The following is a 27,233-nucleotide window of genomic DNA, read 5'->3' as shown; positions in this document are numbered from 1 at the left end:
AACGTCACGCTCTATTGGCTGAGCTATAGGATCACATACACTAAGTGCATCATTTTTGAAGCTACTCGACCAGTAGTGAAACGCAGTCCAGAATTAGTTGACTGCAGCTGCATTTTCAAAGATTCCGTGACCTGGATTTATGTAACTAAAAAAAGTTGAATCCTAATAGGTAAAAGGCAAGCTGCAATCCTGATCTACAATTTCAACATTTTCTTCAGGCAATCTTTTTCATCTTTTTCAATCCTTTTAAGGTACAATGTTGTGGATATAAGCTACATTTACATTAGTGCTCTTTTGTTTTAAAACCTCAACACATCTATACTTGAAAACGGAGACATCTGAAACGCTGCATAGTTCGTTTTAGTTTGACAGCTCTGGTTTTGATTTTCTTTTTACTGTAGAATAACCATAACAAACTTTTAAAAGTGGGTGCTCACATTTCCTCGCTGTTAAGGGTTTCTAGTAGGGCTCGGTGATTAATCGAAAAGTAATCAATTCGACATTTAGAAACTATAATTTATCTAATTTTTACTGGTTAATACCTTTTTACACTTCTGCTGCCACCTTACAGCCACATCTGATCTCTGTTCAAGTACGATGGACCTATTCTTGAGTTTTACGTTGCACTACATTGACGATGATTGGAAGCTGTGTCAAAGATGCCTTGAGACAGCATATTTTTCATTACATTCAAATTATTATTTACAATAAAATATTTGTTTACAGAAGGTGCAAGAAATGCACTGTTTAAAATATTATTTAGAGGATATGCAATAGTTTTGTTTTATTATTATTTAGAAAAGATACTACTTATTTTCTATTTTCAGTATGAAAAACATTGTAAACAATCATTTCCAAAAGATAATTTTATAAGTTTATAAGAAAAAACGTAACTTGGTTTCAGGCAATGTGTGTTTTAATTTCAGCTGTTTAACATTGGTGTTCAATAAATAATCATAGATCGTAGTGTTTCCTTCAATTATTTTAAACTCAAGTAATCCTGCCTTCATTCAAAAATCTCTCACATGTAATATGTGAGCACATTTACTGAACAAAACTTGTCAGTGAACTATGAGAGCAAAAAAAAAAAAAAAAAAACTTCATATATTAACCATAATAGAGTAAAAATGTTCAGTTAATTGAGATTGTGCCTAATCGCCCAGCCATAGTTTTGGGAACATTGCTTTTTTTTCTGATTACGTTGACTTTCGTTTAATTTTTCTGATATCACCACAAGTAAAAAAAAAAAAAAAAAAAAACAGAGAAGGCAAAAAGGTCATCCTGACGTTTTCTTTGTTTTTAAGTGGCTCAATGTTTAGCGTTTAGCTTAGTATAAGTTACATTTTAGTTTGAATATACAGTTTAATTGAATGTCTTGAGTATTGCCCATTTTTTCTGCATTATAATAACAATATCTTTAAATGAACCTGTGCATTACAAAAGCACACAATGTATTACAGCACTGCTATCCTGACATAAATAAATAAATCAAACAGCTATACATACACAGAAAAAGTTACACCACACAATTTATATAGTCATAAAATATGTACCGGACAAAACATCTGGTTGCTAATGTATTGCTTGCTAAACTAGCAAGCGTTTGTTAGCTTTAAACAGAATTCTTACCCATTTCTTTAAGTCAAATTTAAGCACTTTTCAAGAATATTCCAGATGTGTTTTCAAAATTTTTAAGAAATTTACAGGTTTGGCAAATTACATATTTTCATATATACGTATATTATACAGTTTATATACAGAGAGTATTTCATGCTACATTATATGAGTAGCTATTTCTTATATAGCATTCAGTATAGTAAAGTATTCTAAGGAACAATTTAGATTTAGCATGTTTGCCCGAAGCTCAACATCACTCTCTTTAATGTAATTTAATCACATCTTAAATGTACTGCATTTCGTTGCATTATACTTTTACATGTGTAATGACAATAAAGTTGAATCTAATCTAATCTAATCTAAAAGAGACAGCCAGATCATGCTTCAGACTTCAGAACCTAACCTAACCTAACCTAACCCTAACACTTTCAAGCACTTTATTATAAAAAATTGCACATTATAAACTTTGAAAACACCAGAAAAAATTGGACAATAGAGGATTGGTAAAACGTTGCCTGGTCTGATGAGTCTCGATTTCTACTGCAACATTCAGATGGTACAGTCAGAATATGGTATCAACAACATAGAGCATGGATTCATCCTGCCTTGTATCAATGGTTCAGGTGGTTTTAATAGTTTTAGTAACAACTGAGCATCATGTCAACGCCAGAGCCTACCTGACTATTGTTGCTGACCATGTCCATCCCTTTCTGACCACAATTTACCCATCTTCTGATGGCTATATCCAGCAGGATAACGTGCAAATCATCTGAGACTGGTTTCTTGAACATTACAGTGAGTTCACTGAACTCAAATGGCCTCCACAATCACCAGATCTCAATACAATAGAGCTCCTTTGGGATGAGGAGGAACGGGAGATTTGCATCATGGATGTGCAGCCGACAAATCTGCAGCAACTGCATGATGCTATCATGTCAATATGAACCAAATTCTCTGAGGAATATTTCCAGTACCTTGTTGAATCTATGCCACAAAGAATTAAGGCAGTTCTGAGGGCGCAACTCGGTACTACAATAGTAAGGTGTACCTAATAAAGTGACCGATGAGTGTACACATTTTCATAGGTTTTATCTTGTTCTCATACGAATAATAGGGGAAAAAAAACATTTCTTTCCTCAATGCCATTTAAAACTAGTTGTTTATAATGAGCACCATTATAATTTTAATCATATACAGTTTTGTATCATTAGGTTATGCATATACTTTTTGCCATGTTAAAAGAAAATGCACTAGTGTAAATTTAACCTTATACTCTATAACCCATGAGATTGATCTAGAGATTTATGTTCTGTGTATTTTGACTCTACCTGTGAGCTTTTCTCCATCTCCATCATCATGCGTTCATGTTGCTCTGCGATCGACAGCGTAGCAGAGTGAACTCTCTGATAGATCATCTCACCTTCTCTGGTCTGAAACGTGAACAAACCCTCCCCGGTATCACACATCCTGAAAGAGAACAACACACGCAAACACACACATCCGTCAAGCAATAACAGCTTGTATTATTTTTCACAACACTCACGCTCTGGTTGTAATAGTAGGACTTTAAAAGGCAGCCTGCAGGAGAAAGCATATGTTAAATGTTGAGCACCTTCATGAATCAGCGAATCGATATCCAGAGCAGCAGAATCAGGACTATTGGATTTAGGATGAAAACATCTTGTCAGACAAAAGCACTTCCTACTAGAAATGAGTGTCGTTCACACACCTCCCGGACTCGAAAGTGAACCAGGTGGAGTCTCTGCCGTATCTCCTTAAGGAGTTGAGTGGCCACATGACCAGCTTGACTCTGGCATTATGAATGTCCCAAAGGTAGATGTTCTCGTGAGTGATTTGCATCGTACACTCTCCATAGATGTCCAGGTTTGGGGTCGGCATCAAGTATACGTTAAATCTCTCTATAAAGAAGAGTAAATGAAGAAAAATTTTAATCAGTCAGAATTGCTGCAAACTGAGGGTTTGTTGAGATTATATATATATAATAATAATATATAATAATAAAATAAAAAATAAACATTAAATAAAAAATATTTCAATTAACTAAATAAAAATAAAATAAAATAGTCAGCTCATTCTGTGTCCTAACAATAATAGAAAACAAGCCAAAATATAAAATTTATAAATAAAGCTGAATAAAATATATAAAAATGTATAAAATTAAATAATAATGAATAAAAAAAACGCAAACATTCAATAAAATAAATACATTTATACAATTAAATTAATAAAATGTAATTAAAATATAAAAGACAAGAAAATTAAAACAAGAAAATTAAACAATACAAAATATAAAAATAAAATAAAAAATCCAATCAAATAATAAAATTTTATAAAAATATATAAAAAAATTAAAAAATATGAAAATTAAATAAAAATAAAATAAAAATAATTAAAGTTTATAATCAATTAAAAATATAAAAAATTTAAATAAATTAAATTAAAATTACAAATAAGATAAATTTGTGCAATATAATTAATTAAAAATATAAAAATACAACAAAAAATAACAAAATTAAACAATATTAAATACAAAAATATATAATTTAAACAAACAAATTACATAAAATCAAAAAAATTACGTCAAACAATATTAAATAAAAAATAAAAACTTAATAAAATGAGAAAATAAAATAAAATTAAATAAAATGCGTCACCTCATTCTTCTTAACCCCTGATAAAAGAAATAAGCCAAAAAACTAAACAAAATAAAATAAAGATAAATCAGTCAGCTCATTCTGTGTCCTAACACCTGATAAAAAACAAGCTAAAAAATTTAATTACATAAAATAAAAAATGTAATTAAATTACATAAAAAATGTAATTAAATAAAAACATACAAAATGAAATAAAATAAAACAGCATATACAAGAATAATAGCTTGACAAAAGTTTCTTAAAATATGGGTGCAATAATGCAACATACGAGTTAAATATGGTTCATGTAAAAGCGAACAACATTTTATCTGATCTGTACTTTATTAAGATATTTAAAATAACAACATATAAATACAAAATGTCATCCAAAATGTTATCTGTAATGTGACATTTAAAAATTAAACAAGGTATCAGATGAAAAACAAAAAAGAAGTAGAATTAGACCTTTTTTTTTGTCTGCATCAATAAAAGTGGTTGTTGTTTGCCAGAATCAAGCCATGAAACCCCATGAGGTCAAGGTTGCAAATAATAATAAAGCATATTTTTTGCAAGAAGTGACGTTTTTAATATAATTTGATCCAGACATGTATCCTGCTGAATAACAAGTACAGATAAAGCACAGCCAATACATCTTTGAATTTAGATTAACAAAGTTGACTGACAAAAACCTAGTGGAATTACCTGAAGTAAAGAAACGACCAAGGTTCATCAACCGCAACATCTCTGACAGAAATTGCCAGTTGTCATATGTGAAAGAAAATTCATGAAAAGGTTCCCGACTGCACTTTGATTGACGTTTCTTTAAATAAAAAGTCAATTTGCTTAAAAATGTTGCGATACGGTCCATTCAGCTGTCAAATCTACAGACATCTGGAGTAAAAATGCAGCTTTTATTTGGGCAGCTGAAAGATTTGCTCAGCCTGAAGATGACAGAATTAAAGCAGATCTTGAGAAGAATTCAACAGAGCCATCTTACATGATTATTATTTCCCCTACTGACTATTCTCCTGTCTCGCAGATTCGGCTCCTGCAGCGCAAAGGTCAATAGATTGTTGCCATAGAGCTGCAGTTGATCCAAACCACGGCTGAAGTAACCACACCATCTCAATTAACTCCAAAAGACAAGGGTGCACTTCATAATCCAAATTAATAGCGCCTAATTATACCTAATGCTTCAAAATAAGCTATGTGTCTCTGGAGAGGAAGAGGCAAATGTAATGTGGGGGGCTATTTTAGGGATTGTGAAAATTAACTCTGATTTAATTATCGCGGACTGCCGTTGGAGGGGTCTAATTGAAGCGCAAATGGCAAACTCTCTGCTCGTTATTCCTCAGCTGTCGAACAGCAGAGAAATGATCATTTCGCTGACCTCCAGCTGATATAATCATATACCCATCCAGCTCTCGTTATGAAAACAAATCAATATTTGCCTGTCATTTGATTGAAAAAAAATGTGATGATCACTCTGTATGGCATCTGCGAGCAGCTTAATGCTTGAATGCTCCAGCCACACTTGGAGATGAACCGCTATTGATTTTCTAAATTATGTTTAAAAACAACTCTCGTATAAACACAGACAATCGTCAGACTGAAACAATCTGATCTTGGATAAGAGATGAGAATCCCTAAAGCAATGGTCCACAACCGTTGCGGTTTCAGAATGGACTGTTCTTGTTCTTCGTTGTGATTTCAAAAAATAAAAAGTAACTTAGCTTAACCCTCCAGGGTTTGAGGTGATTATGGGGCTCCTAAGATGTTTTGACATGCCCTGACATTTGTGCTTATTTCAGCTGCTTGTTACATAGCACTGGCCAACATGTATTTTTTTGTATTCAGCACAAACTGTGCTACAATAATATGTGAGAAATTTTGATGTACATGCTTGCGTTTTTTAGAAAAAAAAAAAAAAAAAAAAAAAATATATATATATATATATATATATATATATATATATATATATATATATATATATATATATATATATATATATATATATATATATATATATTATGTGTGGTTAGTGGACAAAAAATGTGGCTGAAATGAGGTAAAAAAAAAAAAAAAAGGAAAAAAAGTAAGCTACAGACTGAATGGGCCTGAACAAGACTTTTGAGTAACTAGTCTTGTAGACTATTTACTTTACAATTGTGTAAAAACTATTCTGTTCTCTCATTCAAAGAAAACATTACAATGATTTACATTTTGTAAAGTCTATTTTGGGTCATCTCAGCTGTTGCATGGGAGGGACAATGGTCACGAATAATTCACACCTGAAGAGACAAAAGACACTTCCCCACTGACTTGAGCATTGTAAAGCAATGTCCAGCTGCAAAAACCAGCCCAAACTTAATGCTCGTTGTATTATGACCATGTAAACACTCTGTACTTAAATGCTAAGCACAACTATAAAGTGCTCAGCATATATAAGTACACCCGTCACAAATCTATCTTTTAAATTCATTTATATAGCAATTCCAGCGTTATGGATATTTGCAGTAAAACTCAAAACATAAATTCACATAGAAAGTATATGTTAACATTATTTTGAAACTTTTGGTTATATTTTACAGAACTACTGAGCACAGATTTAAGGGACCAGAAAAAAGTTGCTCACTAGAAAAAAAAATAGAATGGTTTTATTTTTTTTTTATTATATTTTCACATTTATGAGGAAATAGTGTCATTATGGATGTGACATCTCTCTGTTATGGATGTGACAGATGTAAAAATGTCACTTGTGTGACTTCAAATAGAACAGGTTGAAAACACTGACAGAGACATTTTTGAGCTTTTCTAAAGAACCCAGAAACAGTTACCGTGATTTGGTAATTACCGTACTTGGCAAGGTTGACATTTGCATGGAATTGTCCATATGTATGTATGTATATATATATATATATATATATATATATATATATATATATATATATATATATATATATATATATATATATATATATATATATATATATATATACATATATATATATATACATATATATATATATATATATATATATATATATATATATATATATATATATATATATATACATATATATATATATATATATATATATATATATATATATATATATATATATACATATATATATATATATATATATATATATATATATATATATATATATATATGTATATATATATATATATATATATATATATATATATATATATATGCGTGTGTGTGTGTGTGTGTGTGTGTGTGTGTGTGCATATACATTAGATTAGACAGTACTGAAGCCAAATCTGGAGCTTATTTAACATAATAACTTATGATAACAGTCCAAAAACTAGTACACCCATATTTATGTTATAGAAAAATATTAATTACAAATTTAAAAATAGGAAAAAAAATAAATAAAATCAAGAGAAAAAAAATTACTAGAAATAATAAACGGCAAAAAATATAATAAGAACATATCAGTTTGCAACATCAAGCAGCATAACGAGCAGTTTTTAACGTCTAAAAATGAATAAGTGAATGAGACCGGAAGTCTCGAGCCAAAAAGATTCAAATGGCTGCACCCGCTCATCAGCGAAGAATAAGGAGAATACCCAAACCCAACCTAACAACTATTAATAAGCAGTTAATGAGTAGTTCATTGAGCTAAAAGACTTAGTTTGGTAATAGTGTGAATTTTAATTTAAAAAGTGACCAAAAAATAATAAAATACAATAAGAATATTTATTTAGTGCCATTTTTATAAATGTCACTCATTCATGTTCACCAAAAGGTTGGTCATGCATGAAAGAACATGATAACACAGAGAATCTAAATGAAATTGCTCACCAGGGTAAAGATATTCATCTCAGCACACAATGTTTCGAGGTTTAAGTAATTTTGGAGACTAAGGGCCCTATCATACACCTGGCGCAATAAGGTGCAAAATGTTGCTACTTTTTAGACCAGAGCAACCTTAATTTAATGTTTTGTGCCACTTTGTTTAAATAGCAAATCCATTTGCGCCACTTTGTGGACTTATGGGTGTCTAAAAAAAGTGTGTTAAGGCGCATTGTTGGCTTGTTGCTTTTTTGAGGAACTGAAATTGACAGTGCCGTTGACCAACTAAAAGCTGCCCTAAAGTCCAGCACAGAGCATGTTAGTTATGCATCTATGCAGGTCCAAATGCACTACTACCTCCATGCTTTCTTCACCTTGTTTTTTTTTTCTTTCAGTTTTTTCATGACAATTTGCATTTGTATAATATTATTATTATATGCATTGTTATATTTGTTTTAATAAAAACAAGATTTGTCCACCATTTGTTCATACAAAATGAAACTTTAGTCGAACAAATGCATGGAATTTAATTAGGTTACCAAAAACAGCAAACATTTTTTTAAACAAGTTTTAAAAACTTATTGAAACAGTTCAAATTAGTTCTTTGCAATAAAACTTGAAGGTTCTTCCTTTTACCATCTTCTTTGAAACTTTAAGCAGATATCCCTGTGAAAAATATCTTTAAAATGCATCAAATTTCCAATAATTTCGGTTTTGGGAGTCAATAGCAGCAGGCCAGCATCATTAGGACTTGCAGTCAGATGATCAGTTCTTATCTAAAGAGGCAAAGAACAGTACACTTTCATAAAAGCCTTCGCGTCAAAATTCTGTTCTAGACTTGCCCATTACTGATTGGATTTATTTCTTATATTTCACACGATAGGGAATTTGACAACTGTGTGTATATTTGATTTCTGTGGGAGACAAGAGAGAAGTCTTTCTCTGTGCTACAGTCATTGCTGTTCATTAATTTCCATCACAGGGTTTCACAAAATAAGGGACTTTTGTTTAAGTGAGTTGGTTGTTTTGTAAAACACTGTTCTGGACTGCAAAAATAATAATAATAATTACTTAAATGTTATTGTCTTGTTTCTAGTACAAATTTTCTAAATATTATTAAATCAAGAAGCGGTTTCTAGACATGAAAAAATTTACATATTTCATTTTTAAAAAATGTCAAAATTAAGTGAGTTTTTCCTTAAGGAGCACCTGTGATGAAAATCTACTTTTGTCAACTGTTTGGACAGAACTGTGTGTAGGTATAGTGTGTCCACTTTTATATCGGAGTGATATAAACACAATAAGTCTCTTTTTTAAAGTTTACTGACAACAAAACAGGATCCAAAATCCCTCCCATTTTGAGGCTCACCACAACGTAAAGTAGGTGTGCAGTTTTCCCCACCCACCAAATTGGTTGACAGGTGCCATGTCTCCATAATAACAGAAAAGAATTTTTTTTTTTGCAAAGAAACTGGGATTAAAACTTATGTCACAACTCTCTGTGATCACCTGCACCTCAATAATTAATTTTAGAAGTTTAAAACGTTTAAGTAAATGTGTGTGTGTGTGTGTGTGTGTGTGTGTGTGTGTGTGTGTGTGTGTGTGTGTGTGTGTGTGTGTGTGTGTGTGTGTGTGAATCAATTTCAGAAAGGCTTGAATAAACTCCTCCACAAATACATCAATTAAACGTACTTGGTGTTTTTGACTAGTGACCTTGTTTCAGCTTTATCCATGTCTGTCTTTATCACTGACTTCTGTTTATCTGATGTAACGAATGAGAAGCAGACACGCATGTTGGAGCGGTGGTCAGGGAGAAGCAGCTCATTTGGATTCAAAGCCACAGCCTACAAAAACAGCTACACAGCCTTCAGACAACAAAATAGGCAGATTGTACAATAAATATAATAATAAATATCCTGATGAGTATTTTGAGCTAAAACTTTACAGAAACATTTTGGAAACACCAAAGTTGTATCTTATATTTGTAAAATAGGTGCCCTTTAAAACAAGCTAAATAATATGCCAATGGGACAAGCAAAATATTTTTTTTTCGTTTGACACAATTATTTAGCTTACCCCATTGGCAGATCATTTTTCTGGTTTTAAAGAAAAACTTACTTAATTTTAACATATTATTCTTTAAAACAAGACAACATGTTTTGCTTGTCTAGAAAATGCTTCCTGATTTAAGAATTTTTAGATATTTAGACTAGAAAAAAGACAAAAACTCAAAGCAAGAAACCCATTTCTGCAGTGTATTAGCATGGTACAGCCATAATAAAAATACTTCAATTTTTTAATGATGATTTTGATAAAAAATCTGAATGATGAAGTGTTTATAAATTGACATTATTTTAGTTTCTGAAAGTGGCTTTATTATTGTATATCTATGAATAAAAAATACTAGCAACTGAATGTTTTCGACCACTTAAAGAACAGTAATTAATTTTTGCACATTAACCAACTCCACTTAATTTCCACTTAAAGTTCACTTTCAAATCTGCATACAGCAGCAAAACTGATCTGAAACCACTGCTTTAACCATTTGGCCAAACACTGCCTCATTCATTTAAGAAGCAAACGAATTGTATTGGCTTAGGATTCTCGCTCATTCTCTTAAGCGTTTTCTCGCTGAGGTGTCATGCACATTCATCGTGCTTTTTCTTCTGCGCCATAATCTCATCCATCTCTATGACAAGCTTCATTATGGCCTGATGCTCTGATGCACGGCAGTGGCCATTAGTGCTTAGTAAAGAACCTTGGCCCGAGCAGATCATTTATAAACATGAGAACAGACCTGCAGGGACTGTGTTTAACAAACACATTTGGTCCCTGTAATAGAATCATTTAGGCAGCACAAGAGGAAAAATCGCCCAAAAAGCCAGGCTCTAATTGGATACTGACCGTTCTGTTCCCTCTGCACCCCTGCTGCTAACAAGTCCGGTTCTCCCAGGCTGATGTCATTAAGTCTGCTGCCCAGACACTCCAAACACAATAACTTCCACCACTCCTCAGCCTCCAGCTCTGCGGACACACACATTCACATCGTCATGTACATATGCAAACATACAGGAGAACAAACAAACAAACAAACACATCTGGAGATTTAGCACTAATCCAAAAATTGTCTGAAATAAAGGCTCAAAAGCTGTTACTGTGATAGTACCTTTGCAAAAGGTGTTTTATATTCCACAAAAATGTTCATGTTATCACATTTAGGTAAAACACTCATGGTATAAAAAGTTCCAAAAAAATTAGGAAAAATGTATGTAGTTGGGGATATTTTTCAAATTGTTACTTGAAAAAATAACCATCCTACTAATTAATGAATACATAAATATTGTATAAAGCACTTGTTATGCTTTAGTATTATTACTAATTATCAGGTTTAATCTTTTTGTCATTTTTAAAAAATATCAGAACAGCTTTGCTGTGTATGTTTGTGACAGGTAAAAAGAAAATTGGCTTGAGGTCCTTTTTTAATTTTCCAATCCTGTTGCCCTATTTCTGACAAAAGCTTTACTGCCTACACTATCTACATTGTATATACAGTTAAAGTCAGAGGGCCCTATCATACACCCGGCGCAGTGTGGCGCAAGGCGTGGCGCAGTAGTCTTTTGCTAGTTTCAGCTTGGCGCAAGAGTCGTTTTGAGGCGTTGCACTACGCTGTTTAAATAGCAAATGCATTAGTGCTCATTTGTGCACCCATAGGCGTTCTGGTCTAAAAAGGAAGGCGTTCTGAGGGGGACCGCTGGTGCATTGCTATTTTGAGAAACTATAATAGATTTTTCATTAGACCAAAACTAACCCGGTCTAAACTCCGGCGCAGAGTTGCGCCTCGCTTACACACTGCTTAATACGCACAAGAGAGCAATAGGCAAATATCTTTACATATGACAAAAATTTTAATATTAAGGATATATATAGAATATAATAAGAATAGATATAGGATATCAATATATAAAGGATTAAAATATTACAAAACACATTATTTTCTAGCCTACATAAATATGAAAAATCTCTGCTTTTATGTCTTCATTCATAACAATTTGCTTTTGTATAATGTTATTATTATTAAGAGTATTATTTATTATATCCATATTTATATTTGTTTTATTAAAAACAAGCTTAGATTTGCTCACCTGTCAGGTTTTAGAATATATGGGGCATAGCAGGTGTATTTGGAAAGTATATTGACCACACTTGGTCATTATTGATCATTTATTCGTTTGCTGGAAATTAGAACTGAATTTAGAAATAGTTTTGAAACAAATATTTGCACTTAACAAACAAAATTAATTATTTATAGGCTAATTGATGTCTGTGCGTAAAGGTTTCCCTATCCAAGAGCGAAAGTGAAAGTGATCCATTATCTCAGTAGATGCTCTGTTTAACAGTTTTCTGTTAAAAAACTGTCAACTGTTAACTGTTTGCTTGTGAAATGCTCATTTTTTCCACTTAGACTTACTTTGCGTCCTGTAAATAGCGAATGCGCTCTTGGCGCGACGCAGCTGGGTCTTAAAGCGAATGGGAGATGAGACTCTAATTGGTTTATTCTCAAAACACACCTATAACTCAATAATAAAATAAACTCAACCCTTTTAGCCCATGCGCCTTGGCGCAAAGTGGATTTTCCCGTCCGTAAATTAGCAAAAATGCGTTCTGACACGCCCTAAAAGCGTTTTGCGCATGGACCGTCAAAATAGAGCCCAGAATTATCAGCCCCCTTTGAACTTTTTTTTGTTTAAATATTTCCCAAATGATTTTTTTAACAGAGCAAGAAGATTTCCCAATACGTCTGATATTTATTTATTTTTTTCTGAGTATAGTCATATTTGTTTTATTTCGGCTAGAATAAAAGTGTTTTTTTTATTTTTTTAGAAACCATTTTAAGGTCAAAATTATTAGCCTCTTTAAGCTATTTGTTTTCAATAGTCTACAGAACAAATCATCGTTGCCCAACTTGCCCAATTACCTTAACTTGCCTAGGTAACCTAATTAACCTAGTTAAGCCTTTACAGTATATGTCACTTTAAGCTGACTAGAAGTGTCTTGAAAAATATCTAGTAAAATATTCTGTACTGTCATCATGACAAAGATAAAATAAATGATTTATTAAAACTACTATGTTTAGAAATGTGTCACAAAATTCTCCTCTCTGTTAAAAAGAAATGAGGGAAAAATAAACAGGGGGGCTAATAATTCTGACTTTAACTGTATATTAGGAATGACACAATACTACCATGGTACAGTAATATACATATGGATATTGCATTTTTTTGGCTTTGCATTAATATAAAAAAGAATGTATTTTGCATGTTACCCATTCCTTTAATCCTGTAACTTCCTGTCTACCAAATGGTATGTAAATTATAAAATTATATAAAAAATATTTTGGCTGTTTGAAAATAATGACTGTTAAAGTCATTTGAAGAATGACTGTTTTTAAAAGACGTCAAACAATCATAATCTTGTTGCACTGCTACACTTTATTTAGGGTTAATTGTTAAAAAATAAGAAAACGTGTTAAATGAGAGATTTTATGGAAAATCAAAAAACATAAAGATGATTTATTGGTCTTACACTTCATATTTTTCTGATTTTTATAGTATTTGTATTAATTCTGGTAATTTTACCATATATCGACATATACTTTTACCATATACTGAACATTTAGTAGAGGTTGATTTCTTTTTAGAAATTATGGAATGTGTTGGAAAAATTGCATTGAATGTGTTAACTAGTGACATTAGGAGATAAGAAAGGCAAGGGAGAGGCTTTCACCTGAAAATGAAAGTGATGTAAGCCCAATGTGAATAAATAATGAGTAATACATTAAGTCAAATAAGAAATAAAAAAATAAGAAATAAGAAATTCTCTTAAATAAGAAATGTAAACATTTGGAAAATTTGTGTTGTCTGCAACTTCCTCATTGTGCTGCATCATAAAAGCATCTTATTCCTGCTGTCTGTTTTTAAAACTAATCAAACAACTGAAGACACTAAAAATGACTCTGTTCTAGACTGAATACCTATAGCTTATTATATTATAGAACAACTCTTTTTAATGGATACAGTGAAGATTTTATACAGTATGCAGTGTTATTTCATTATATTTTTCAGTGCATGTAACTAAAAACTAATGTTATGTACATGAACAACCTGAAAAGCACTGTTAATTTTAGTATTATTTGTGCTATATTGAATTCATTTTGTATTGTATTTAGATTACAGAAATTTATTTTATTTCTATTTGACTTTTTTACTGAGCATATCAAATACAGAAATGTACACAGACTGTGACCTAAAACCAAGCATGTATGTTATAAATTAATATAAACAATCACAAAATAATTTTTCATAATTTATAAGTGCAACATGACACACTATTACAGGGATGCAGACCAAAAAAATAAATAACAACCGCATCATGAAAAGTTACAATCTGAATGAATGAATGTATAAATATAAATTTCATATAGGTAGTAAAAGTCATACACATATTTAAAATGTCCAAATGTGCAATGCACCTACACAATAGAATAAGGAACTGCCCCAGTGAAAGCTTTCATTTCTTTATTTCTGAGAGTACCGAAAACAAACTGATTAGACTGATGATAAAGGTTATTTTTTGTTCCAGTCAGCCTTTCTAAGAATGAATAGTGATGTTTAGAGATTTCTATGAAACTAAAGCAGGCTGTGGTGGTTTCTAGACACAAAGGAGTGCAGTGATGGACAGACAGACACATAGAAGTGACAGACAGACAGGCAGATCGACAGTCAGGTTCATAGGTGTGGACACTGTGTCTAAAAATACTCGCCAAGTGCCAAATGAGAGTAAAAGCAGGCTGTCAAGCAAGGAAACAGAATTACTGACCATTTTTAGCAAACACAATGATGGAAGCACATCATAGAGGTTTGCATCAGCATTCAGTTTTGGTGTTTGCAGCAAATGGAATTTTCAAAAGCAATTTTGTACATGTAGAAAACATGCAGTGAAGAGTATTAATTTAGAATATAATGTGTCTAGATGTCATTCAGAGCACGGAAAGGGCTTTATTTTTGCTGTTCCATTGTTTTGCCGATTTTTTTTTTGTTCCATTAACTCAAAAGCCACGTTCAAATGATGGCTGTTAAGTTAAAGTGTGCTATTATTTTTCTTATGTCTACATGTATGTGTGTGCGTTTGTGTCTATGGCTGTACATAAGAAAAATTTGTAAGGGGAAAAAATCTGTTTTGCTTTTATGTTTTGACTCATTTTATTGTGTTCTTGAAAGATGTCAGTCATGCTGAATCAAGCCAGTGTTTATTTGATCAAAAACTATACAAACTTTACACAATATCTAACACAGCTCTTTTCCATTTGAAAGTATTAAATATATTAGTAATATTCAATATATAAATGTTAAGCAGATTTTCATAAAATCTACAGTATATTTAAAATAAATCTATTTATGGTATTTCTTATCCCAAACATATCAGTTTCAATAGATAAACAGAAGTACACACTTTAACCTACCATTAGCTATAGTGGCTTATTACAGTACCTGCTGCTATTAAGATAGACTGCTTATCAGTACTTATGAACTACATATTCTGCACTACATTTCTGCATCTACATCCCTAATATAACAGAACCTTAATATCGATCACATTTTTTTTTCTAACAAGCACTTACCCATGCTTGAAATACTTTTCTAAACTCTTAACACAGACTCACACCTACAAAACACAATTGGTCAAATGGATCATTTTCTTTTAAAAAAATACATTTTGTTAAATGTATACTAACTCCACATTATACAAAACAGAACATATCTTTGTCTGCACACACTAACTTTACCAGTACACTGGAAATCTGACTTAAAATGAAATGACTCTGCCAAAGAATAACAACACTTGTTTTCACTTCACAAGGTACATGTAGTCAATCTATATAATCCAGGGGCCTGTTAAAAGTCATGAATAAAAGTCATTTAAAACAAAGTGTGTTTTTTTAAATGTTTTTTGAAAAATTAAAAACTGCTTTTATTCTAGCCGAAGGACATCAGATCAGACATACTGTGAAAATGTCCTTGCTCTGTTAAAAATCATTTGGAAAATATTTTAAAAAAGAAACAAAAAAAATCAAATAATCAGGCTATTAATTCTGACTTCAACTGTGTGTGTATATATATATATATATATACACACACACACACACACATATATATATATATATATATATATTCTCACGTTCATTTCATAGTTAGTAAATCCAACGCGAGCGTGAAATCTGGCGTATGCAAAGTTTTTGTGCTTATCCAGCGTTGATACATGAGGCCCCTGGGGATTGTCTCGTTTGACTCATGCTAGCAAATGGGACTTCCTGTATACTATGCATGGTAACAATGATAAGCTAAGTGCTAATAATGATTAGCTACATGCTATTAATGACTATCTAAGAGCAATAACATTTGCTAGAAATGCTTGCAATTTATTAGCATTTGATCAATCATGTACACAAGCGTTGCCATTTAGTAACAGCTCAGCAACCACCTAGCAATGCCTTAAACATTTTAGCAACTACCTAGCAACCACTTTGCTACCTCTGTGCTTCCTACCAACTGCCATTCCCAGTCCTAGCGCAGACACGAGTTTCTCCTGCAACATTAAAGTTCGTCGACAAATTTTAGGTTCTTATTGTGTATCGATTTTTAACTGGTTGGACAAATGCTTGTTAGTGAATGAAAACCTCTGTATTAAATATCAAATTAGGAGTTTATCGAAAAATCGAACTAATGTGAGAACTGTACCTTAAATAAAGTGTTGAAACAGTGAAAAGTGTCAGTTTTTTTATTCATAAGAATAAAGAAAAAGAATCAAACCATCATATTGGAAAGATTTCTAAAAGATCATACCACTGATTCCACCACAAGAATAATTTACATTTTAAAACATTCACAGTTCTTTAAGGTGTCCCTATTTTACTGTATTTACAGACTTTTAGGATTAAAATAGTCCTGGAAAGAGGGTCTTAATTATTCCAAATTTGTAAGAGTGATATATTTATAGCATCCTTAAAGAATAAAAAAAAACTAAACTGCATTTAAAGGCAGCATATTTTCTCAACATGGGCATTATTAGCAGGTGTAACAATAGCTATTTTCGCCCCAGAGTGCACACAAAAGAAGAACACAAATAGCACCCTGTAGGAGTGGAGCATGTTGAGTAAGCCACTTGCAAGTATTTATATGACTTCCTGTTTTTGTTTTATTGTTACTGGCAGTCAATTTAGAAAATTCTTCAAAAGCTTCTGGCTAATTGACAACAGCCTCATTCTAATGAGCTACCCTTGCAAATGAACATCCACTCACAAACACCTACTGCAGTTTTAGTGCGATGACACAAAGCAGTGCGAGCACAAATTATGACTATATGGCAACCACAAAATGAGCTTCGTCCACACTGTTTCTCCATCTGACATGGCTTTGAAAGCTCAACATTATGAGATTACATTTGTCTAATTATGTGCCAAGTAGTTTTCTAGCAGATTCATGACCTCGCCGAGCTTGCTTTCAGCGCAGCTTTTTAAAATAACAATAGATGTCAGTTTGATGATTCTGTAAGTATATTTCAGCTGAAGCAATTGAAGCTTAAAATGAACACGGTATCTTTTTACATTTTCATTTTGCCTGCTTGAACAATGTAAGCAGACACGATTCAAAATAGTCAGTCAGAAAAAAAGATTTATTGTGATTTTACTTATTCTAAAATGCATTTGTGGGTAGTATAATAAAACACGTTTGAAGACAAAATCATTAGCCCTCCTGTCAAATAACTATTATTTTTATAATATATTATTATATCAGGTGTGCTTTTACGGAGATATTTTTCCCCAACACATTTTAAACATAGCTTTAATAACTAATTTCTAATGCATTACTTTTTTGTTGACAGTACATAATATTTTACTAGTTACTTTGTAAGATACTCGTATTCAGCTTAAAGTGCAATTAAAAGGGTAAACATGCTGTTAATTAGGCAAGTTACTGGATTTCACTTCCATATGGAAATCAGACGCATATCAAATGCATATGCGACATGAAACTTCATATTTGGATTTCACATGTTAAAAAACGAGGGTGACATAGTGGCTCAGTGGTTAGCACTGTTGCCTCACAGCAAGCAGTTCACTGGTTCGAGTCCTGGCTAGGTCAGGTAGCCATTTCTGTGTGGAGCTTGTATGTTCTCCCCATCGCGTGGTTTCCTCCTGGTGCTGTGGTCTCCCTCACAGTCCAAAGACATGCGCCATAGGGGAACCGAATAAACTAAATTGGCTGTAGTGTACTGCATGTGTGTAAATGTAAGAGTGTATGGGTTTTTCCCTGTACTGGCGCATAAATTATGCTGGATAAGTTGGTGGTTCATTCCACTGTGGCAACCCCTGATAAATAAAGGGACTAAGCCGAAGGAAATTGAATGAATGAATATAAAAAAAATGTACATCACATATGCAACACATTTCAAAATATTGGCATTTCTGTGTGTGCTCCGGATACATGTCTATACACATGTATACGTATATACACGCACACACACACACACACACACACACACACACACACTGTATATACCTGTATATTCATACTGTATTTGCAATTCCAATTGACATCAATCCAATTGCCTTTACTAATTGCCATTTTTGTAGCCATTCAGATAAAACACATATACATTTTTAATGTCTACTAATATGACTTAAAAAATTATAAAAAAAATTAAATAAAAAAAACATTAAAAACTTTCATTCCAGCCACACAAAAAGTATGATTTTTCCAAAAGAAGAAAAAAGAAAAATAATATGAAAATATATGAAAAACGTCTTTGTTCTGTTAAACCTCACTTGGGAAATGTATACAGATGTGGCCCCTCAAAATGTGCGTTTCTTCAGTATTGCAACTGAAGAAACTTAGCAACTTTGCTGCTATATTCAGATACTTTTTAACCCGTCCTGAGCGACAACTTTTTAAAAAAGAATCTAGCAACAAATCTAGCGACTTTTTTTTGGTGTAACTGGAAATTTTTTCATAGACGCTCATGTGTTCGTACTGTACATTCCTACTCTTTTCAATGAACCGCATGGGATTCCGTCAGCCCCTCCCCCGCCTCAGAGCACTCACAGGTGGCCCAGTCCTCACACAGCAGTCTCTCCCACCTGCAGCATTAAGAGCAGATCAGCAATCTGTGTACCGACGGCAAATGTTTTAGCAACGCGAGTTTAAAGGTGCAGTAGGTGAATGTCTTTAGAAACCTTTTTTGTTGTGCAGGTTGAAAGTCTCTTCACAGTCCAATAGTACTGGTTAAATTAAATGATCTAAATGTTTGTATATGTATTTTTATATTCTGGATAAGACATAAAACTAAAAAATGTTTATCCAATAAAATATTGTTGGGCTGACATCTCCCATAATTCCGATAAGCAGCTCAAACTGTCTGTCAGGAAATGTAGATTCAGACTTCTGCGCATCTGTTCACGCATATCCGCTATTCACGCGTGCCTGCCTGCATAAGTGCCGCATGTCCACGAGACACAGACAGAAACTTTTGAAATTCCTGAATAAATATTGGAGTAACTTCTGCACACTGGAGGAAGGACGACACCTTGGCTGAAGTATTACTGTTAGACAGGTAATGTTCTTTTTTAAAACTTGGTCAGGTTAAGCTTATGTTAGGGTTTTGTTATAATTGACTTATACTGTATGTACAGACGTGTTGTTCAGCCGCTGAAATCTCCCGGTGAAAGATTGATGTGATTATTTTAAGTTTCACAAGGTCCTTTGACAGCATCCATAATGTAGATTTTATTTAGTTTAACAACAAAACACCAGTAAATAGTGCTAAACCTGCTTTATTGAGCTGAAGTTGCTTTTATTTTCACATTGGTTAATTTTTAAACAATGACAGCCCTCCTATACTGTTTACCATGCTTTACTGAATATTCGCTCTGAAATAGCATGCAGGTATGACTTAGTAATACATTTAATTCCTGCACGCTGACGGCCAAACACTAACTAACTGGCGAATGACATGAACTAGTGGGTTGTCTGCTGTTGTGACGTGGTGCGCGCGCTTGCGATTTCAGAAGGTGTGGCTTTGAATCACAGTCGATCGCCCTTATGTTAAAAAAATTACAAAAAATTCATGAGAGGGTTAATAATTGTGTCTTCAACTTGTTTTAATCAAATACTGTATGTCCAAATCCAGATGTTGGGGTAATATTTTTATTCAGCTTGTCCTTATTTAACCCTAAAAATAGGTTGAAACAAGCATTTTTTTTAGAATGTATCTGTAACTTGTCTAACTGATGATTTTCCACATTTTCTTTTCCTCCTCCTTTTTTGCTGCATTTTTTTGCATGGCCTCTCTCCTGAGACGGTGACCTTTAAGTGTGTCTAAATTCACACACACTTTTGGGCCCACTGAGTGGAAAATTGGATAAACAAATACTTCATCAGCATGGCAAATTCTCAAGTGTTCAGGCAGCATGTGCACAAACACAAAGATGCCCGGTGGAATCACAGCACTTCACAGCACACCGTCTTCACATGGTTAATGGTTCACCGCAGCGCAGGAAATGAGAAGAACTACATGATAAAGAGTCCAGAGAGAGAAAATGGGTCAGGATGGATGAAATAGATTAGGACTGCAAGAACAAATCAATGATAAAAATAATCGATGATGACCATGTCAGTGACGCCACTTCATATTATAGTGAAAAATGCATTTACTGATGTGGGAAGAAAAAAAAACAAATTATATATATATATATATATATATATATATATATATATATATATATATATATATATATAATTTATATTTCACTGCTTTATACTTACAAAGCAACCCTTTTAATTTAGCAAAGCAGAGCATCTTTGTACTTAGATTATGTGAGTATTACTGTTATGGTCTATTCAAGACACATATGACTTATATTACTCTGCTTAGGGTAGAAAAACAAACAGATTTTGTAGGAGAATCAACAGTCTAGTTGTGATGGTCCAAAATCCATATTCAGGCATCTTCAAAGTAATCCACATGACACAGGTTTAAAAATAAGTTTTTCCCTAATAAATTAGTCACTTTTAAGAGGGAAAGACATTGTGTAAACACTTATGTTGCTGCATCTATATATATATATATATATATATATATATATATATATATATATATATATATATATATATATATATATATATATATATATATGTTATTGAAGTTCCTTCAAGAGGAATTTTGGACCATCAAAAATCATCATGCATTTATGCATGTCTTGTAATAAATTCAAGGTAAGCTTTTTCGGAAATTAAATCCATGACCTTGACATTGCAAACACTGTAAAATGCAGATCTTGTATACATTATGAATATTTGCATAATTTCCAGTAACACTTTTTTTTTTTTTTGACAGTAAGACATGTATTTTAATGTATTAAATCCAAAGCAGAATCATTAGCAGCATTCCGACTTCAGTGTTGTATGATTTTTGGAAATCATAATAATATGCTGATTTTCTGTTCAATAAGCATGTGTTATTATTATAAACCTACAATGTTGTGATGTCTATTATTTTTTTGGGAAACATTGATACATTTTCAGAATGTATTGATTCATTTTCTAAGTGGGCGGTTCATTCCACTGTGGCAAGCTCTAAAAATAGTGACTAAGCCAAAGGACAATAAACGAATGAATGCATTTCCAAAGTGATGAAAATTTAAAGTATTTAGTTGAAATAAAAATAGTTTGGAAAACTGTCAAATTTAATGCATCCTTGCTGAAAAAATGATTTAAATAAAATAGAAAGCACATAGAAGGCATACATTTAAGGCATTTTAAAATAATTGTAATTTTAAAAATATTTTTAAGACATTTTAAATGGTTTTGCTTGTTTTGGTCTAGCTCTTTTTTGGAATGATGATTTACAATTATAATTATATATTATATATTTCTGAATATATATTTTTATTAGTCAGTACCAAAACCAAAACTGGAACTAATCTTAACAAAAAAGGTAACACTTTAAAAGTACATCTAAAATGTGCTTAATAATTCTACTTTCATACTTTGTTACTGATCAATTTTTCATCACTAAATTAAATATTGCATTGTTTACAAATCATTTGTATTTAAGAGTAGTCAATGTTTTTTTTTAAATATAACTCACAATGAGTTAGTAAATGATTATTAAACCATTCAACTCAAGCTTTATATATTAATAATCAGGCATATACTAATAGTTAATTTGTATGTTAATAAATGCTTTATTAACTCAACTTGAGGAGTCAAATCCCTAATAAATGACAACTGAAGGCTCAGTATTAAATAAACAATACATTTTAGGTTGCAATCTTACCTAAAAAGTTAAATTTCTGTAAAAAGATATAAGATAACAGTGCAAAATCTAGTAAATGTTAAATGATATAAATAAAATAAAATGTTTATGAAATGTTTGTATGGATAATTTTCTTTGCAATAAAACACTAAAACGTATTGTCTTTTTTCACGGAGAAAAGGATAAAATTTAAACTTTTTTAACAGGGGGTGCACTCATTTATGATGAGCAATGTATATATCAAAAATGACTAAATATATCAGTTCAAAGTCATAACCCTCAGAGTCAGGCATGTTAATTGTAAGTGAAAGCGAGAAAAGCAAAGGGTCAGATCAGCACAGGCGTAACCCGACAGCCTCAGAGGGAGGTGAGGAAGTGGAAGTGAAGGATCAAGGGAGGTCGAGCTTCTACATGTGGAGGACATGTGAGGGACACTGGCTCCATATGGCCAGAGTTTGTAAATCAAGGGAAGTTCGAGAGGGTACATGTACATGTGCCAAAAACAAAGCAGCCACAACCAGCACAAACAAACACTAAGGTGCTGTTTATACTTGTCCATTTTGTTTAAAAGTGCTTTGTTACGGTTAAGCCTGTGTCTGCTCAGCCACGGAAACTTCCATCTGCTAAAATACTGAAAATGGTTTTAATGTGAAAATGCTGGTGTTCCGTTTCAGCATAGACAGACTGAAACAGACTTTTTAAAAAGTATGGCTGTTCACAATCCCCATCTGAATATTCTGTATCGCTCCATGTTTCATTAATCCCTTCTCATACGACCAGTTCACAACCAGTGGAAAACAAGTACGAAAGCCAGCAAAATAATTTGGGGAAAAGAACTTTGTCATTGGGTCTCTATTAGTGTATTGATTAAAACTCCAAAATTGCCCCAAACCCTGTTCTTTTATAGGAGTTTTCCACCAAAAACCAATAACAAAAAGAAAATAATAAATTATAGTAAATAAAGACAATTACATGCAATAGGATAAATACAAGAACAACAGTAATACCATTTTAAATCACACTTTCCTTAACAATAATATATATATATATATATATATATATATATATATATATATATATATATATATATATATATATATATATATATATATATATATAAATATATATATTATAACTTACTTATAGAATAAACTCTTACAGTAACCAATTCTTAGTCTATATTTGGATGAGTGGAACGCAGTAAATAATCCTCTCTTTTTCTAGTGGTTCTCCCATTTGTTGTTTGATTAATAGTCAGTCACTGTGACTGTAATTGTAACTGTAATATGAATTGGCAAGGCAGTGGCGCAGTAGGTAGTGTCACCTCACAACAAGAAGGTCGCTGGTTCGAACCTCAGCTCAGTTGGCATTTCTGTATGGAGTTTGCATGTTCTCCCTGCATTCGTGTGGGTTTCCTCTGGGTGCTCCGGTTTCCCCCACAGTCTAAAGACATGCCTTACAGGTGAATTGGGTAGGCTAAATTGTCCGTAGTGCATGAGTGTGTGTGTGTGTGTGTGTGTGTGTGTGTTTCCCAGAGATGGGTTGCAGCTGGGAGTGCATCCGCTGTTTAAAAACGTGCTGGATAAGTTGGCGGTTCATTCCGCTGTAGCGACCCCGGATTAATAAAGGGACTAAGTCGACAAGAAAATGAAAAAATGAATGAAAAAAAAATAATAATGATGAAAATGTACATAAAATAAATCAAAAAAGTGAAATGAAGAAATTAAATGAAATAAAATAAAGTAAAAAAGTTCCTTGCACAAACCTAGTTATTACATAAACTTTGAGAGCAAGGGGCCCAATACGCAACTTGCATAATAAAAGAACCAACTTTGCCCACACATTCATATCCACAAGGACAACAAGGTGATCTATTGCAGCAGAACATATTAGAAAAGTCTCTGAACGAGTCACAGACGTAACTCTGAAGACAACTCCATCTAAACGGCCCCAAGACACATCTGCTTCTGAAACCCTCAGTGTAGGTCTAAATCACGCACAGCTCTTCATTCATGCCCTATGGCTGCTCAACCCGTTTCCCATTAATATCCTCCTCTGAAGGCGGTGGAGGAGAGTGGAGGCAGGAGGTTATTGTGGTAAATGGATTGAGGAGAACATTCCTAGCCTCCCTCTGGCAGTGCGGAAGACCCCAGAGGTGCTAATGATATCCCAGCGGGTCCCACTGCCTCTCCTTACCCTCTCCTCCATCTCGGCCTTGATACTAGATGGGAATTTTTTAAGGAAAAGGACAAATGTAGAGCTATAGAAGAGGTTTTCCAGTTCTTCTGGTCAAACATGTTTTAATAATGTCGCTGTGATCCATTTTGCACACTTGAAAATCTTTTTAAATTTATTGTACTTGCTGTTATGATATTTTTTGGTAGATTGCATACAGTAAAAGTAAGATTTTTGTATCTTATTTGCATTTGAATTCACATTTCTGTAGTACTAATAAACTGTTGTTAGACTTGGGTTTAGTTAAGACTAATAAAGTCTTTTAAATGGACAATAAAATGCTTGTACACTACCTGACAAAAATCTTGTCACCTATCTAAGTTTTAGGAACAACAAATAATAACTTTAGTTGATCATTTATTATTACCCAGAGCTGCTGGAAGGGCATCCGCTGCATAAAAACGTGCTGGATAAGTTGGCGGTTCATTCCGCTGTGGCGACCCCAGATTAATAAAGGGACTAAGCCGAAAAGAAAACGAATGAATAAATAAATAATCATTTGTTATCAGATGTGGCTTATACGCAAGGCAAAGGCCTCTAGATTTATACTTATTTACTCAAATAAAATATGATCATGCCTTGATTTTTATTTTATTTAATAGACCAATTACCATGTTTGTAAACATTCAGGATGCGCGCGCAGGGAGGTGGCAGAAAGCAACCGGGAGCCCTAGCATTTACAGCGAGGGGATGACATCAGATGCGGTGCAGAGTTTGTTGTTGTCTTAGAAATAAGATATATTACTTACATATTATATATATATTATTTACATAATGCTTACAGCATATTATAACAGCTCGTCACCCAGTGACAATCACAGTGATTCAGCAAAATTAACGTTAAAGTGAGCGGCGTTCATCTGACAGCTCCATTTGCAATAGCTCCCTCCCAATGAATATTGGATAAGACGAAATGACCGAGCAACCAGCCCGAAATATACAATCTCAATGAAGCTTCAGTGATTTTACATGAGAGAAGTTAAAGGTTTACAAGTCTTTGGATGCCAACAATGTTGTTCTTTGAGGTCATGTGCAATAAATATTGCTCCATGATGACCAGATTCAAGAGCTAAACACAGAGATTCCGCCTAGCCAAACACAAGGAAACAAGACGGAGCTAACGATATACAAGCCCTGGGTAATTAATCACCTACACGCAAAACGACTGCATTCTGACAATGAACTTCACCTGTACGGCAGGGTATGTGAACCTACACATAGAGGTAAAGTTGGTTTTATATTCGCACATTCAGACTTTCTCCTTAATAATATAATTTCATAAAAATATTATTTGCAAACTCTAAATAGCGAAATCATATTAGCAGCAGCCAATGACTAACAAAGTACAACATTGTTCACAGTCAAATAAACAGTGCTAATGTTGTTCTCAAGTCACACTTGCAGGTTATTTCAGACCGAATATTCAAAGTGCCGTGGTAAACAATATAGGGAGTGTGTCACAAGTTGTCACTGAATGAATGTGTGAATAATATAAAACTAAGTTTACCTTAATAAACTTTCACGTTTCATTCTTAGCATTCAGTGTCAGCAGTTTAATTAACCATATGTAACTGTTTTTGCTGAAATCATTTCTGCAATCAAAAACGAGTGATGTGTATGATTCAGCATAGCGTGAACTGACCTGATATGACATGAGAACTGCAGAGTCCAGCATTTCTAATTAGCTCCTCACTTCATTCAGCTCCTATTTAGCCAAAGACGTCTGCAGTCGGTATTAAAGCAGTGTGTGGTGTATGGTAAAAGTTAAGTTTTCTATTTTTGGACTCGAATTTGGCATCCTACCGCAAAACACGACATCTTTCCCATTGTAGCCTGTCTGTTTTCTGCAACCGGGGACCCGTGTGACGTCATGTGTGACGTAGGTTGGTAATTGGTCTATTAGGATAGTAAGGTCTTACCTAGACAAAGGTCTTTTCATTTAACAAAAATAACGTACAGTATAGAATATATGAAGAAGTTATATGGTGCAGTGGAAAAAAGAAATTGTGTATGAATCCCATGAGCTTGGAGGACTGCATCCATACATCTCTGCATTGACTCAAATAACTTATTAATAAAGTTGTCTGGAATGGCAAAGAAAGTGTTGTTGCAGGACTCCCAGAGTTTCCAAGATTCTTTGGACTCATCGTCAATGCCTCCTCCTCCATCTTACCCCAGACATGCTCGATAATGTTTATGTCTGGTGACACGGCTGGCCAATCCTGGAGCACCTTGACCTGCTTTGCTTTCAGGAACTTTGATGTGGAGGCTGGAGTATGAGTATCGCTATCCTGCTGTAGAATTTGCCCTCTCCTGTGGTTTGTAATGTAACGAGCAGCACAAATGTCTTGATACCTCAGGCTGTTGATATTGCCATTCACTCAGCAGATCTCTTGCACACCCCATACTGAATGTAACCCCAAACCATGATTTTTTCCTTCTGCAAACTTGACTGAATTCTGTGGGAATCTTGGGTCCATGCAGGTTCCAACAGGTCCTCTGCAGTATTTGTGAGGATTGGGCTGCACTAG

The 27,233-nt window shown here is 33.2% G+C and overlaps 1 protein-coding gene across 6 annotated transcripts in view; it reads right to left on the bottom strand.

The window, feature by feature from the left end:
- dok6 (docking protein 6) overlaps positions 1–27,233 on the bottom strand; it is a 155,078-nt gene that overhangs the window by 45,055 nt on the left and 82,790 nt on the right. For all 6 annotated transcript variants that reach the window (XR_015524601.1, XR_015524602.1, XM_087308916.1 and 3 more), the window contains 3 exon segments: positions 11,002–11,121; positions 3,347–3,536; positions 2,946–3,084 (listed from right to left, as the gene is read on the bottom strand). Coding sequence is in view for 4 of the 6 variants with exons in the window: in XM_087308916.1 (XP_087165042.1) it covers positions 2,946–3,084; positions 3,347–3,536; positions 11,002–11,121 (449 nt within the window). In the remaining 2 variants the exon portion in view is untranslated.

The sequence above is a fragment of the Danio rerio genome, chromosome 24 (genome assembly GCF_052040795.2).
Source record: "Danio rerio strain M-AB ecotype USA chromosome 24, GRCz13ab, whole genome shotgun sequence".
In the NCBI taxonomy this organism is placed as follows: Eukaryota; Metazoa; Chordata; class Actinopteri; order Cypriniformes; family Danionidae; genus Danio; species Danio rerio.
This window is presented reverse-complemented; position numbering and strand designations above follow the sequence as displayed.